Below are 16,130 nucleotides of genomic sequence, written 5' to 3'. Positions count from 1 at the left end.
ATTACTGTTTAGCAATCAAATGGTTCAATGTAATTTTTTATTTTTTTCACAGATCGTTCGGCTGGTCGTATACACAGATGCTTGCCATATATTATAAAATCCATGTTACCAAATTTCATACTGAAAACACATTCACTTTTTGGCACCGTTCTCAAACGATCATCCTTCCCGAGGATTTTGAGAACATTTTTTGTATCCATTACAACGATACCGGATATTCCCACAAGTGTTGAACATTTCGATTTAATAACGGCCATTTTGGATCCATGCAAATCAGTCTTAACTAGAAGTTTACTAAAGGCATCATAGCCGGGTTGATAAACCTCTGGCACCTGGTCACCTTCGTTGAGACCCAAGTGTTCCTTCATATAACCCTTCCACAGTCGATGCAATGGCAAAGCGTCGGAGTATTTCATTTGTCGGGTGGGTAATGTGTGCAGACCTAACTGGGCATATTCACGCCTAGTGAGGGTAGTTGATTTCGATGCCTTCTTCTTTCGACTTAACTGTTTTTTACTTTTGGTGCCATGCAGCATAGTAATGTGTTCCGGATTTATGTCAATGTTGGGCCTTTTATCAGGCACTACAATGTTTGTCAAATATTCCTGCAATGGTTGTATTTGCGTATCCATTCTGAAATTGGGGAAATATTTCCATTAATTCTTAGAGATTAATTCATTTTTTAGGATTTTATCAGAAATCACTTACATGTTAAAGAAAGCTTCTTCAGAAATAAAATGAAAATAAACAAATATCACGTTTTTCAAGAGAAGATGAAAGAAAATCGCCGATAAATTAAGGGATTAAAGCAAATTTCTCAACCAAAATATTTAGAAAGAGCATGGAATGAAGAAACTTAAAACAATTTCTTCTTCTTAATACGATGTTCACAGTGAAGTGATAACACCCATAGACAGGGATGGAAGTACATGGATATAATTTCTATATAATCGTATTTGATTTGTTCTTCATAAATTTTGAACTGATCGTGAAAAGAGAAATGTTACAAAAATGTCAAATGAACAGGACATTTGTTTTTATTTATGGTACCATGTATAAACGCGAGAAATGAATGAAAGGTTATGATTTTTTCCAAAATCTAGAAAAAGTCATGGGTAAATTTCTGTGAGTCGATAGGAGTCAACGACGCTGCTAGGTTTCGAAAACTACTATCCAAGGACCCGAAGTCCATCGGTAGTATTAAGAAGCAGGATGGAGCGTGAACGGACTCAGGTTCTAAGACTCTAAATCTCCTAGCCGAGACTCATTTTCCGGGTTGCAAAGACATGGGTACCATCGACGGTGATCGTGATGACACTCAGCCTTTTGCCACTCCGGATCTGGATCTCATTAGAAAGGTGGTTAACAGAAATAAGATACGATGGGCGGTCAACACATTCAAGCCGTATAAATCGCCAGGACCGGATGGTATTCTACCGGTGATGCTTCAATATGCATCGCCAATTATTTATCTGATCCTTGAGAAGATTTATACTGCGTGTCTGACTCTCTCGTATGTTCCGGATCTATGGAACGAGGTAAAGGTTACTTATATTCCCAAAGCAGGGAAACCAAGCCACTCTGCACCAAAATACTATAGACCCATTAGCATATCATCCTTTCTCCTCAAGACACCTCTCTATGCAACTCACAACACGCATACATAAAGGACAAGTCTGTGGAATCTGCACTGCACGAAGTGGTAGGCTATATTGAGAGGAACATGGAAAATTCAAATTTTACGCTGGCCGCCTTCTTAGATATAGAGGGAGCCTTTAACAACGTTAAACTTGAATCCATAAACCACTCACTTAGGGAAGTTGGCATTCCTGATACCCTGACATATTGGATAGATAAAATGCTTAACAGCAGAATTATAAATTCAAGTGTGGAGGATACAAAAATCAGGAAAACGGTAACTAGAGGCACACCTCAAGGAGGGGTGCTTTCGCCGTTACTATGGCTACTGGTTATTAATATCATATTGAGGGAATTGGACGGGAAAGGTATCAAAGTTGTAGCTTACGCGGACGACGTGGTGATATTGATCTCCGGAAAATTTCCGTCTACAATCTCTGAGCTTATGCAAAGAGCCTTACTGACGCTGTCACGCTGGGCCAGGGCAAATGGTCTTGGTGTAAATTCTACTAAGACGGAACTGTTAATGTTTACTAGGAAGCGTGAGCTCGGCGTCTTTGTTCCACCAACATTGGATGGAGTGCAACTTCACTTATCTCCCGAAGCAAAGTACCTCGGCACAATCCTGGACTGTCAACTACGATGGAAAAGGAACGTTGAGGAGCGGGCGAAGAGAGGAATGATTTCACTCTATGCATGCAAGAACTCCATTGGGAAAAGCTGGGGGCTAAAACCATAAAGCCCATCTTGTCCTATGACTCTCTTGTTTGGTGGAACTATCTGAGCCTCAAGTAAATTAGACAAGATACAAAGAGCCGCCGCGATTTTAGTTACAGTAGCCAGAAGGAGTACGCCACAAGCAGCTTTGAATGCAATGCTGTACTTCAAGCCTTTGGGCCTCATCATTAAGTGTCAGGCTGCGCCCTAAGGCTGCATGAACAAAAACTCTGGCGGAACTGTACCTTTGGGCATATTAGTGTTCTGAATGAACCAGGTATAGCATTGGACTAACGCGCTAAACTAAGCGACTATATATAACCAATCCTTAGATTTGACGATGTAGATGTCGTTATTCCTAGTAGAGACGACAGGAAACGAAGTAACCCTCCTCTGGCTTTCTATACAGACGGATCCAAGATGGAAGAAGGTACTGGGGCAGGCGTATACTGTGAAAGGTTAGGCTTTGAGTTGACCTAGAAGCTGGATAGCAACTGTAGTGTTTTCCAAGCTGAAATCTTCGCGATCTGGAATGCAGCGGAATTTATAAAAAATCTGGATGCTGAGGTCGTTGAACCGGTGACTATCATTGTGGATAGTCATGCGGCTCTTAAAACCATCAAATCTTGTCACATCAAATCCGAAGTGTAGAGCAGCTCTGGAAGAACTTAACCATAGCTATTGGTTGTGTTGGGTACCAGGACATTGTGACATATTGAGTAATGAAAGAGCGGACGAAATAGCTAGACGAGGATCTCAATCCACCGATCTAGAAACTGATGACTCAATCAAACCACCCATATGTCTTTTCTATAGGAATTTTGAGGCATTCTTTGACAAAACGGCCTGCGAACTTTGGCACAACGAACCTAGGTGCAACGTGTCAAGATCAATTTGGCCGACTATGTCTACCAAAAGAACGCACCATACCACCATATGTCTTTTCTATAGGAATGTTGAGGCATTCTTTGACAAAACGGCCTGCGAACTTTGGCACAACGAACCTAGGTGCAACGTGTCAAGATCAATTTGGCCGACTATGTCTACCAAAAGAACGCACTCACTATTGAACCTGAGCAAAGCTGAAATTAGAGTGATGACGGGAATCATCACTGGTCACTGCAACATCAGGCCTTTTACTAGTAAATGGGATCTTGATGCAACTGATTACTATAGACTCTGTGTTGACTAGGAGGAGACGGAGACAATTGAGCATCTCTTGTGTCATTGCCCAGCCCTGGCCTACAGGCGACACAGACTAATGTATGCTCATTTTCTACAGGGTCTCAGCTTTTTCTCAACAACCGAACCTGCTCTAATCTACGGCATAATTAGAAACAAACAAAACACTTTTTCTGTCTGACTCTTAGGGCCATCGACTTTCATTCATTCTTCACTCCTTTAATTTACTAATCTTCTCTCCCCTACAGATCTGTCTTTGGTCTCTTCTCTTCGCTGTATCTCTTCTTGTGGATGATCACAACGGACCTAACCGGTCTCAGAGTGTTGCAGTCACACATGTGACTGCACATCCCCAAACCTAACCTAGCAGGGAATACCATGAAATATTTGTTTCATCCATAACAAAGTAATTACTTCCAGACGGACGTTAAGAACATCATTTTCATTTCAATTAAATTTGAATATATTTCAATTTATTTTGAATTCATTTGACATAGTATTCAAAACCACCTTGAGAAAAAATTGTAAACAGCTACCAACTGCGCCCTACCTTGCAATAATTATACCATGGGTACTATTATACAAGGTAGGGTATCTTTTGGAATGTTGGTTTTTTTTTTAAAAAATCGAGATGGGATTTCTTCATACCAATGTTGTAAAATACATCTTTGAACAAATTAATATTAAAATAATTTGTTTACATTGTGACAGGTTTTATTTTAAATCATGCTACCTACATGATACAACTTGGTGTTTGTAACTGTAATACTCAGCTGATTTGATTGTATCGTAATACTCGTGTCAAGTTCGATATGACATTTCTGATTTATGTAGAACGACGCACATGGTACAATTATAAAAGGTAACAGCAAATCCCAGCTGATTTGATTCCAACGTTATACTAGTGTCAATATGAATTTGACAAATTATGTTTTTAAAAATCACCCAACAGGAAAATTGGGAACGCATACAATTTAAAATTGTTCTTTATTAAATGTGCTCCTGTATTCAATTTACTCAATCTGCCTGCTGGGAAAGTTTGAGGAAGCAAATCTTTCTTTAAGGAATAAATCGCTATTCCCAGCATTTTCATATGTGTTACACATATATATGGCAATGGCTCAATTATAGGAAAGATGTGGAATAGATAGAAATATAAATTTGATAGATTTTCATTCATGTTTTTCAATTTTTATTTTGAGGATTCGAAAATATTTCATTTTCAAAATAAAAATAATTTGATGATAATTTGTTTGTTTATTTACATTTTTCAGTCAAATGAGTTGACACTAGTAGAACTTACAAAAACAAATTTCCATGTGGTTGTTGTATCGTTTTTTGTACAACAACACTTGCTGTTACCTTCTATTATTATACCATGAACGACGCAGTAGAAAAATTTTGTACACATTTGGTCTGTTCCAGTACTTTTTAATAGTGTTACGTTCTTGGATTTTACTGAATCCCCAAATAAAACGCCGGTTCTTTCGGATTACGATTATTACAATGATTTTATTCACACAACTTTACTTTGCACTTTACTTTACTCGACGGTTTCAATTCGCGATCTGATTCACAACTGACTCACTGTCTTTCCATTTCCCCTATTTATATGAGCCTCGCTTGTCGCTACAGAAGTTTCTAGACGATCTGGTAACGCCTAGATTACGAACAATCTACCAATGCCACAAAAACACATACAAACTTACATTGAGTAAACAATAACAACAACACATACAAACTTACATTGAGTAAACAATAACAACAACACATATACAGGCGAGGGGGTAACAAAGAAAGAGGAATTAAGCGATCATCAATGATGACGTTTAACAAGAATTGTACGACAATAACAAAATAGAAAATGAAAGTGGAAATGGAAGGATGTAGAAAAATCTATACAGTAGTTGTTGTTTGAAGTTATTCAAATAAACTGCGTAGTACAAATTTACGTTACAATTCAAATTCTTAAATTAACGGAATTCATCTAAATTAACTTAAATCTAAATTTATATTCGTAACATTGCCCCCCGCTTAAGCCTGTTCGTCCCGAATAGGCACAGTTCCCGTTCCGTAGGGGGTCAGCCGCTCCAAATGTACAACTTTCATCTTCGACCTGGGACTGTCGCTCCTCTGGATGCGATAAACGACGTCATTTATTTTCGTGACAATCTTGTAGGGTCCTTCCCAGTGCGTTTGCAATTTGGGGCATAGTCCTTTCTTTCGTTGTGGGTTGAACAATAGTACCAGTTGCCCTTCTTGAAACCCATCGGTATTTGCCGCTCGATCGTACCTTGCCTTCATGCGGTTGCTAACCATTTTTATTCGATGTCGGACTGCATCGTGGACTTTACTAAAAGAGTTTTGACTGTCTTCATCTTGGTTCACATCGTCGTTTTGGGTAGCACCGAATATCAAATCGCCAGGTAGCTTTAATTCATTTCCGAACAGAACTTTGGCTGGGGACCGGGATGTGGAATCATGAATGGCCGATCTATAAGCCAGTAAAAACTTTGGAATATGCTCATCCCAGTCTCGTTGGCCACTGTCCACCACTTTCCGTAGATGTTCTTCCAGGGTGCGATTGAATCTCTCCACCATGCCATCTGATTGTGGATGTAGGGGCGTCGTTCTGGTTTTCTTGATTCCGTAGGAGTCACACATTTCCTTGAAGATCGCTGATTCAAAATTCCTACCTTGATCGGAATGAACCTCAGATGGAACACCATAGCTACAAATCCAATTTTTGCTGAACACATCCACAATTGTCCTGGCTTCTTGATTTGGGATAGCATAAACCTCTGGCCATTTACTGAAGTAATCCATGACCACTAAGACATACCGGTTCCCAGAGTCGCTTGTTGGGAACGGTCCAGCCACATCCATTGCGATTCTCTCAAAAGGGGCTCCTGAATTATACTGCTGCATGTAGCCTCGACTCTTCCGTGTTGGACCTTTAGCTCTTATGCACCTTTCACAATTGGCGATCCAGTCGGCAATGGATTTTTGACAGCCGACCCAGTAGAATCTCTGCTTTACCTTTTCAGCGGTCTTTGCTATGCCAAGATGTCCTCCACTTGGCCCATCGTGAAACTCCGACAAGACATCTCTTATTTTGGAGTCTGGGACGACGATCAGGTTCCGGTGAGACTCCGGTCCTCACTTTCCCATTTGCGATATAAGCAATCATCTATTATCAGTAGACTGTCCCACTGGGCCCAATATGATTTTAAAAGAGGACTTTCGGAGGTAATTTCTTTGCGACTAGGTCGCTTGCCCGCTTCTATGGCCGACATTATTTTGCCCAGAATGGGATCTCTTCGTTGTTCCGTCGACCAATCTTCACCCGACTCAAACTGCAATAGTCGGACATCAACGATATTCTCTTTATTCTCAGCCTTTGAGCAGTGCCTGCATTCTACTTTGCATGGCCGACGAGACAGGGCATCAGCATTACCGTGTTTTCCGCCTTTTCTGTGCTCGATTCTGAAGTCATAACTCTGGAGCCTCTCGATCCAACGGGCTAGTTGACCTTCCGGATTCTTAAACTGCAGCAACCATTGGAGAGCAGCGTGGTCGGTCCTCAGCAGGAAATGCTGGCCATATAGGTATTTGTGGAAGTGTTTAACGCACTCAAGGACAGCAAGCAGCTCTCTCCTCGTCACACAGTAATTCCTCTCAGGTTTCGACAATGTCCGGCTGTAGTACCCGATGACTTTTTCCTGTCCGTCGATTTCCTGGGAAAGGACGCCACCGATGCCGCACTCACTTGCGTCTGTGTCCAGAACAAACTTGCCGCCAGGTATAGGGTATGCCAAAATGGGGGCTCTGCATAGCATGTCTTTGAGCTTTCTGAATGCCTCCTCCTGGTCGTTGCCCCACTGAAACCTCTGGCCTTTTTGCGTCAAGCGGTGTAGACATGCGGCGATGTTGGCAAAATTTTGGACAAATCGACGGTAGTATGTGCAGAGACCCAGAAAGCTTCGCAGCTCATGGAGATTTCGGGGCTGCGGCCAATCTCTGACGGCTTGAATTTTCTCCTTATCCGTCGATATGCCCTCCGGTGTCACGTGGTGCCCCAGGAACTTCACCTCTCGTTGGAAGAGACTGCACTTCTTTGGGTTCAGCTTGAGGCCTGAAGACGAAAGCTGCTGTAGAACATCCCTTAATATCTTGATGTGTTCGTCGAAGTTGCGTCCCATGACTATGATGTCATCCAGGTATATGAGGCACGACTTCCACTGCAGCCCTTTTAACACACGCTCCATCAGCCTTTCAAATGTAGCCGGGGCGTTGCAGAGTCCGAAGGGCATGACATTGAACTGCCAGAGACCTCCATTAACGCCAAACGCTGTTTTCTCTTTATCATTCTCGGCGATCTCTACTTGCCAGTACCCACTCTGCAGGTCGAGGGTGGAGAACCATGACGTCCCGGCTAATGTGTTCAATGTGTCGTCGATTCTTGGGAGCGGATAGCTGTCTTTCTTGGTGACATCATTCAACTTCAGGTAGTCCACACAAAATCGGGTGCTTCCGTCTTTCTTCTTGACCAATACCACTGGGGAGCACCATGGACTTGACGATGGTTCTATTACACCACTCTTTTCCATTTCACTTATCAGCTTCTGGACCTCGTCTCTTTTCGCCAGGGGGACACTTCTTGGAGACTGTTTAATGGGTCTCGCGTCTGCTGTATGGATTTCATGCTTCACCACTGATGTTCTTCCTTGGTGCTCTTTTGTCAACACAAAGGTAGAGGCATGTTTCCATAATAGCTGCTTAGCCTTGTTCCTCTCGGAAGGTGATAATTGGTGTGTCCACTCTTTTATGTAGCCGTCGAGGTGCTTCTTCTCCATGGCTGCTGGCTTTTCGGTGCTAGTTTCCAAATTAATTACAGCTTCAGCTGGTGTGCATTGTCCAACATCGGAAAATTGGCAAATTTGCTCTTGCTTGTTTGACAGGTTCAAAACTCTAACAGGAATCAATCCGTCCTTGTTGCTTTTCACCAGGGCATTTGCTATTAGGATGTTATTGTTTATGTTTTCTGCTGGTTCCACCACCCACAACTTCTCGGCTCCACAATCTCCATTCATTGGTACCCATATTATTGCTTCGGCACAGGGCGGTATTATCTCTGGATGGTCCGTAGTCAGACGTCTAATGGGTGTACTTTCATCGTAGCCCACGTTTAACGGAATTTCGACGTTAGACCAGGTCATCACACGCTCTTTCATATCCAGATTGATACCGAAGGCAATCATAAAATCTGCGCCTATTATCACTTCGTCTACGATATCGGCAACTATAAACTCGTAATTCACCGATTTATTGGCAATAGTTAGTTTCAGGGTAATCTTGCCGTGTACTGCCGCGGACTCCCCCGTTGCTGTGCGCAGTCTGACTCCATTAAGTTGCGTTATGTTTCCCTTTACCAGATCTGATCTTATGATGGACTTTGATGCGCCAGTATCTAACGTCACAACTCGCTTGTCACCATTGATGTACCCAGTTGTTGTTAGGTTGTGATTTTTCTGTTGTACTATTGCTATGGAGATTGTGGGGCCATCGTCGATGGGAGCCAGTTCATGCCCCGCTGGACTGGCTCGATTTAGTTTAACGGTGGCTCATTGGTGGACTGTTGAGCCATTCGTCTACCATCTTTCGTTGGAGGTGGTGACGATGACCTGGATCGTTTGCGCTTAGCTCTGCATTCGCGCGCAATATGACCTGTTTTATCACAGTTGTAGCATCTAACCCTGGGCTTAGTCATCCCTACTAACTTTGTTTCTTCTATTACCTGCCTCATGGCGTCCTTGATCGAGTTAACGAGAGATTTGGGTTCGCAACCTTCGGTCTCCAGTTGGCGAATCTTGTGGGTCTGGGGCTTAACAATTATTCTTGCCGTCTCTTGGGCAAGGGCAAACGACACAGTTTCGGCAAATGACGCTTTTGGTGACGCATATGTTGCACATTTAATCTCAGGGTCACGTATGTCATTCACAAAGGTTTCGATTTTCATACGGTCCAGCAATGGGTGATTCTCTCCTGGATACGCCATTAGCACCAAACGTTCCACCTCAGCTGCAAAGTCTTGTAACGTCTCGTTTGCCCTCTGTACTCTTCCCCTTAATTCCAGAAGGTAGATGTTTTGTTTATGTTCGCCACCGTACTTACGTTCCAGTGCAACAATAACATCTTCATAGTTGTTTCTAGAAGCGACAGGAATACTCTGTATAACATCAGCAGCACTGCCCTTCAATGCTAGAAGTAGTGCAACCGCTTTGTCGCTGTCGTTCCACGAATTTCTAGAAGCCACTGTCTCGAACTGTAACTTGAAAACATTGAATGATGTAGAGCCGTCGAATACAGGAGGTTTGATTTTTAGTGTGTTATCAGGAACTCGCACCGGACCACCTTTGATTTCCAGTTCCGACATTTTCTTCTCCAGATTCGTAAACCTTTGGTCGTGGGCCAGAAATTTCTCATTCACAGAGAGAATCTTCTCGTCAACCGACTGCACTTTCTTATCCAACTCTTTAATTTGGACCTCCACGATTTCCACTCTCCTTCCAATAAATTCTGTAAAGTTCTCGAGTTTCTCGTTCATTATTCTCGAATTTTCTTCTAACTTTCTGAAATTCTCTTCGCTCCTTCTGGAATTTTCCTCAAACATTTTTGCCAGCATTTCTCTTAAATCGTCACTCCTGGCAGCTACTGACGAGACTTCCCCACCGTTGGATTCGCCCATTTCCGATAAATCCACTTCATCCTTACTGTCAAACTCGTATGTATCGATGTTCATACCACGGCGCTCGAACTCATCCAACAGACGTTTTTGTAGTTCAGCCTTGTTGCCAGTAGAGGACAATTCCAATTTATTGAGCTCCTTCTTCAAGTCTTCCACTCGTAGATCCTTAAACTTCATCGTAGTATTATCGTAATCCCACTTCTGACACCAATTGTTACGTTCTTGGATTTTACTGAATCCCCAAATAAAACGCGGGTTCTTTCGGATTACGATTATTACAATGATTTTATTCACACAACTTTACTTTGCACTTTACTTTACTCGACGGTTTCAATTCGCGATCTGATTCACAACTGACTCACTGTCTTTCCATTTCCCCTATTTATATGAGCCTCGCTTGTCGCTACAGAAGTTTCTAGACGATCTGGTAACGCCTAGATTACGAACAATCTACCAATGCCACAAAAACACATACAAACTTACATTGAGTAAACAATAACAACACATACAAACTTACATTGAGTAAACAATAACAACAACACATATACAGGCGAGGGGGTAACAAAGAAAGAGGAATTAAGCGATCATCAATGATGACGTTTAACAAGAATTGTACGACAATAACAAAATAGAAAATGAAAGTGGAAATGGAAGGATGTAGAAAAATCTATACAGTAGTTTTTGTTGTGAAGTTATTCAAATAAACTGCGTAGTACAAATTTACGTTACAATTCAAATTCTTAAATTAACGGAATTCATCTAAATTAACTTAAATCTAAATTTATATTCGTAACAATAGTAAATCTAGTAAAAGGGAAACATTTCAAAATTGCTCTCAGAGTACAAAACAATTTGAAAAGTTCGGAAACGCATATCTAGTAAATATGCCAAAATTAGATGGCAATACTTCAAAATCAACATAACAACCAATCAGAAGTAGGCAATCCTGTTTACCATTTTTACTCGGCCAAATTTCTCGAGTAAAATGTTTACAAAGAGAACGCCATTTTGTTTTGTCCTCTCTTAAATTTGAGTCAATGTTTTACCAGTTTTGTGGGTTGAGGAACGGTTTTTGAGTAAAAAGTTGCAAAACTTGTAAAATTGGTAGAATCTTTTAGGTTCTGGAACGGAACTATTATATTTGAATAATGAAATGAATACGATAAATGACGAGCATTCGAACAACGTAGTTCGCTCTCAGAATTACCTACATGAATTAACCCGTTCATACAACACTATTCTTAATTCATGTCATCAGAATTTTCTTTTTCAAATTTCTTGTTTCTCCTTTTACACCGAAATCTCAACATATTTATGTGTATTACCTATGAATTTAAATAGAAAAAAAGTATTCTCTTTCTGCTGAATATAGTCAGAACCCATAGCTATTCACCTTTCATTCATGTTTTCCATTTTTTCTGAAGATTTTGTTGTTTTTAATACATTTTTATATTTTCTCAATTCAAATGTCACATACTGTTACATATAAAAATTCATTCATCATTTTCAATTTTACTGAAAAAGTTTGAAAATTTTATAAATATTTTCATGCTGTCAAAATTAATTTATTTTCGATAAATTCTCTCAATTGTTAGGGATGGGACAAATTTCTTGGTTATTCAGAGAGTGACTCGAATTGAACAACGTACAAGAGTCGGTGTTCGCTCAGACATTTTTGTATGGGGAACTAAGTAATTACTTCATAATTAAGGGTCAAACAACGTATGAGAGTGCGAACGACGCTCGTCTGTACATGGCATAACACAAATTGAGCTTTACAATATAATTTACGTGCTATAATAATAGAAGGTAACAGGAAGTGTTGTTGTACAAAAAACGATACAACAACCACATGGAAATTTGTTGTTGTAAGTTCTACTAGTGTCAACTCATTTGACAGAAAAATGTAAACAAACAAGCAAATTATCATCAAATTATTTTTATTTTCAAAATGAAATATTTTTGAATCCTCAAAATAAAAATTGAAAAACATGAATGAAAATCTATAAAATGTATATTTCTATCGCTTCCATATCTTTCCTATAATTGAACCATTGCCACATATATGTGTAACACATATGAAAATGCTGGGAATAGCGAGTTGTTCCTTGAAGAAAGATTTGCTTCCTCAAACTTTCCCAGCAGGCAGATTGAGTAAATTGAATACGGGAGGAATTTTAATAAAGAACAAATTCGAATTGAATGCGTTCCCAATTTTCCTGTTTGGTGATTTTTAAAAACATAATTTGTCAAATTCATATTGACACTAGTATTACGTTGGAATCAAATCAGCTGGGATGTGCCGTTACCTTTTATAATTGTACCATGTATAACTTAGTTTAATTTTTAATTTATTTATTCACATTAATTTCAAAGTCCGCAGACCACATTTAAGAAATTACAGGTCTACAAAATCTCATAATTACACTTATAATAAACAATAATGCGAAAATCCTCGACTATAAAATAAAACAAGAACATCTTAACAATCACGATAACAATTGAGGGCCAAGAAAAATACATGTACATTTCACTAACTAGACAAGCAATACTAGTAACAGCAGCAAAAATTCACAGAAACCCCAAAAAAATCTGACTGCGACTAAAATTCTACTCGAAGATTGAACGGAAATAGCTTAATATTGTTACGAATATAACTTTAGATTTAAGTTAATTTAGATGAATTCCGTTAATTTAAGAATTTGAATTGTAACGTAAATTTCTACTACGCAGTTTATTCGAATAACTTCACAACAACAACAACTACTGTATAGATTTTTCTACATCCTTCCATTTCCTCTTTCATTTTCTATTTTGTTATTGACGTACAATTCTTGTTAAACGTCATCATCGATGATCGCTTAATTCCTCTTTCTTTGTTACTCCCTCGCCTGTATATGTGTTGTTGTTATTGTTCACTCAATGTAAGTTTGTATGTGTGTGTGGCATTGGTAGATTGTTCGTAATCTAGGTGTTACCAGATCGTCTAGAAACTCCTGTAGCGACAGGCAAGGCTCATATAAATAGGGGAAATGGAAAGGCAGTTAGTCAGTTGTGAATCAGATTGCGAATTGAAACAGTCAAGTAACGTAACGTGCAAAGTAAAGTTGTGTCAATAAAATCATTGTAATAATCGTAATCAGAAAGAACCCGCGTTTTATTTAGTACGAACTGTATTAGGAAATAAAACAACGTCTACACGGGATTAAGTAAAATCCAAGAACGTAACAATTGGTGTCGGAAGTGAGATTACGATAATACTACGATGAAGTTTAAGGATCTAGGGGTGGAAGACTTGAAGAAGGAGCTCAATAAATTGGAATTGTCCTCTACTGGCAACAAGGCTGAACTACAAAAACGTCTGTTGGATGAGTTCGAGCGCCGTGGTATGAACATCGATACATATGAGTTTGACAGTAAGGATGAAGTGGATTTATCGGAAATGGGCGAATCCAACGGCGGGGAAGTCTCGTCAGTAGCTGCCAGGGGTGACGATTTCAGAGAAATGCTGGCTAAAATGTTTGAGGAAAATTCCAGAAAGTTAGTAGAAAACACGAGACGAATGTTCGAACAGAATTCCAGAAAGTTAGATGAACTCAAGGCGGAGAATTGTAGAATGTTTGACGAAAATTCGAGAATAATGAACGAGAAACTCGAGAACATTACAGAAGTTATTGGAAGGAGAGTGGAAACCGTGGAGGTCCAAATTAAAGAGTTGGATAAGAAAGTGCAGTCGGTCGACGAGAAGATTCTGTCTGTGGAAGAGAAATTTCTGGCCCACGACCACAGGTTTACGAATCTGGAGAAGAAAATGTCGGAACTGCAAAATTAAGGGTGGTCCGGTGCGAGTTCCTGATAACACACTAAAAATCAAACCTCCTGTATTCGACGGCTCTACGTCATTCAATGTTTTCAAGTTACAGTTCGAGACAGTGGCTTCTAGAAATTCGTGGAACGACAGCGACAAAGCGGTTGCACTACTTCTGGCATTGAAGGGCAGTGCTGCTGATGTTATACAGAGTATTCCTGTCGCTTCTAGAAACAACTATAAAGATGTTATTGCTGCACTGGAACGTAAGTACGGTGGCGAACATAAACAAAACATCTACCTTATGGAATTAAGGAGAAGAGTACAGAGGGCAAACGAGACGTTACAAGACTTTGCAGCTGAGGTGGAACGTTTGGTGCTAATGACGTATCCAGGAGAGAATCACCCATTGGTGGACCGTATGAAAATCGAAACCTTTGTGAATGGCATACGTGACCCTGAGATTAAATGTGCAACATATGCGTCACCAAAAGCGTCATTTGCCGAAACTGTGTCGTTTGCCCTTCCCAAGAGACGGCAAGAATAATTGTTAAGCCCTAGACCCACAAGATTCGCCAACTAGAGACCGAAGGTTGCGAACCGAAATCTCTCGTTAACTCGATCGAAGACGCCATGAGGCGGGTAATAGAAGAAACAAAGTTAGTTGGGATGACTAAGCCCAGGGTTAGATGCTACAACTGCGATAAAGCAGGTCATATTGCACGCGAATGCAGAGCTAAGCGCAAACGATCCAGGTCATCGTCACCACCTCCAACGAAAGATGGTAGAAGAATGGCTCAACAGTCCACCAATTAAACTAAATCGAGCCAGTCCAACGGGGCATGAACTGGCTCCCATCGACGATGGCCCCGCAATCTCCATAGCAATAGTACAACAGAAAAGTCACAACCTAACAACAACTGGGTACATCAATGTTGATAGGCGAGTTCTGACGTTAGATACTGGCGCATCAAAGTCCATCATAAGATCAGATCTGGTAAAGGGGGGAGCCCGCGGCAGTACACGGCAAGATTACCCTGAGACGAGTTTATAGTTGCCGATATCGTAGACAAAGTGATAATAGGTGCAGATTTCATGATTGCTGGATATGAAAGAGCGTGTGGTGACCTGGTCTAACGTCGAAATTCCGTTAAACGTGGGCTACGATGAAAGTACACCCATTAGATGTCTGACTACGGACCATCCAGAGATAATACCGCAATATGCCGAAGAAATAATATGGGTACCAATGAATGGAGATTGTGGAGCCGAGAAGTTGTGGGTGGTGGAACCAGCAAAAAACGTAAACAGCAACATCCTAATAGCAAATGCCCTGGTGAAAAGCAACGACGACGGATTGATTCCTGTTAGAGTTTTGAACCTGTCAAACAAGCAAGAGCAAATTTGCCAATTTTCCGATGTTGGACAATGCACACCAGCTGAAGCTGTAATTAATTTGGAAACTAGCACCGAAAAGTCAGCAACCATGGAGAAGAAGCACCTCGACGGTTACATAAAAGAGTGGACAAACCAATTACACCTTCCGAGAGGAACAAGGCTAAGCAGCTATTATGGAAACATGCCGCTACCTTTGCGTTGACAAAAGAGCACCAAGGAAGAACATCAGTGGTGAAGCATAAAATCCATACAGCAAACGCGAGACCCATTAAACAGCCTCCAAGAAGTGTTCCCCTGGCAAAAAGAGACGAGGTCCAGAAGCTGATAAGTGAAATGGAAAAGAGTGGTGTAATAGAACCATCGTCAAGTCCATGGTGCTCCCCAGTGGTCTTAGTCAAGAAGAAAGACGGAAGCACCCGATTTTGTGTGGACTACCGAAAGTGGAATGATGTCACCAAGAAAGACAGCTATCCGCTCCCAAGAATCGACGACACATTGGACACATTAGCCGGGACGTCATGGTTCTCCACCCTCGACTTGCAGAGTGGGTACTGGAAAGTAGAGATCGCCGAGAAAGATAAAGAGAAAACAGCGTTTGGCGTTAATGGAGGTCTCTGGCAGTTCAATGTCATGCCATTC

The 16,130-nt window shown here is 40.8% G+C and overlaps 1 protein-coding gene across 1 annotated transcript; it reads right to left on the bottom strand.

The window, feature by feature from the left end:
- On the bottom strand, positions 1–643 carry LOC133324002 (ribonuclease P protein subunit p29). Its single transcript, XM_061532899.1, has one exon. It carries the CDS (start codon positions 630–632, stop codon positions 9–11), a length of 624 nt encoding a protein of 207 aa, XP_061388883.1. The 5' UTR covers positions 633–643; the 3' UTR covers positions 1–8.
- Between the last annotated feature and the right edge of the window lie 15,487 nt (positions 644–16,130).

This window comes from Musca vetustissima, unplaced genomic scaffold, assembly GCF_032173495.1.
Source record: "Musca vetustissima isolate MV318-11 ecotype Yass unplaced genomic scaffold, APGP_CSIRO_Mvet_v1 utg47448, whole genome shotgun sequence".
Classification (NCBI taxonomy): Eukaryota; Metazoa; Arthropoda; class Insecta; order Diptera; family Muscidae; genus Musca; species Musca vetustissima.
The sequence above is the reverse complement of the archived record's forward strand: the minus strand, read 5'-3'. Positions and strand labels throughout refer to the sequence as shown.

Bases quoted from the DNA above. Each gene is read 5' to 3' on its own strand.
- LOC133324002 (XM_061532899.1), bottom strand. From the start codon at position 632: ATGGATACGCAAATACAACCATTGCAGGAATATTTGACAAACATTGTA.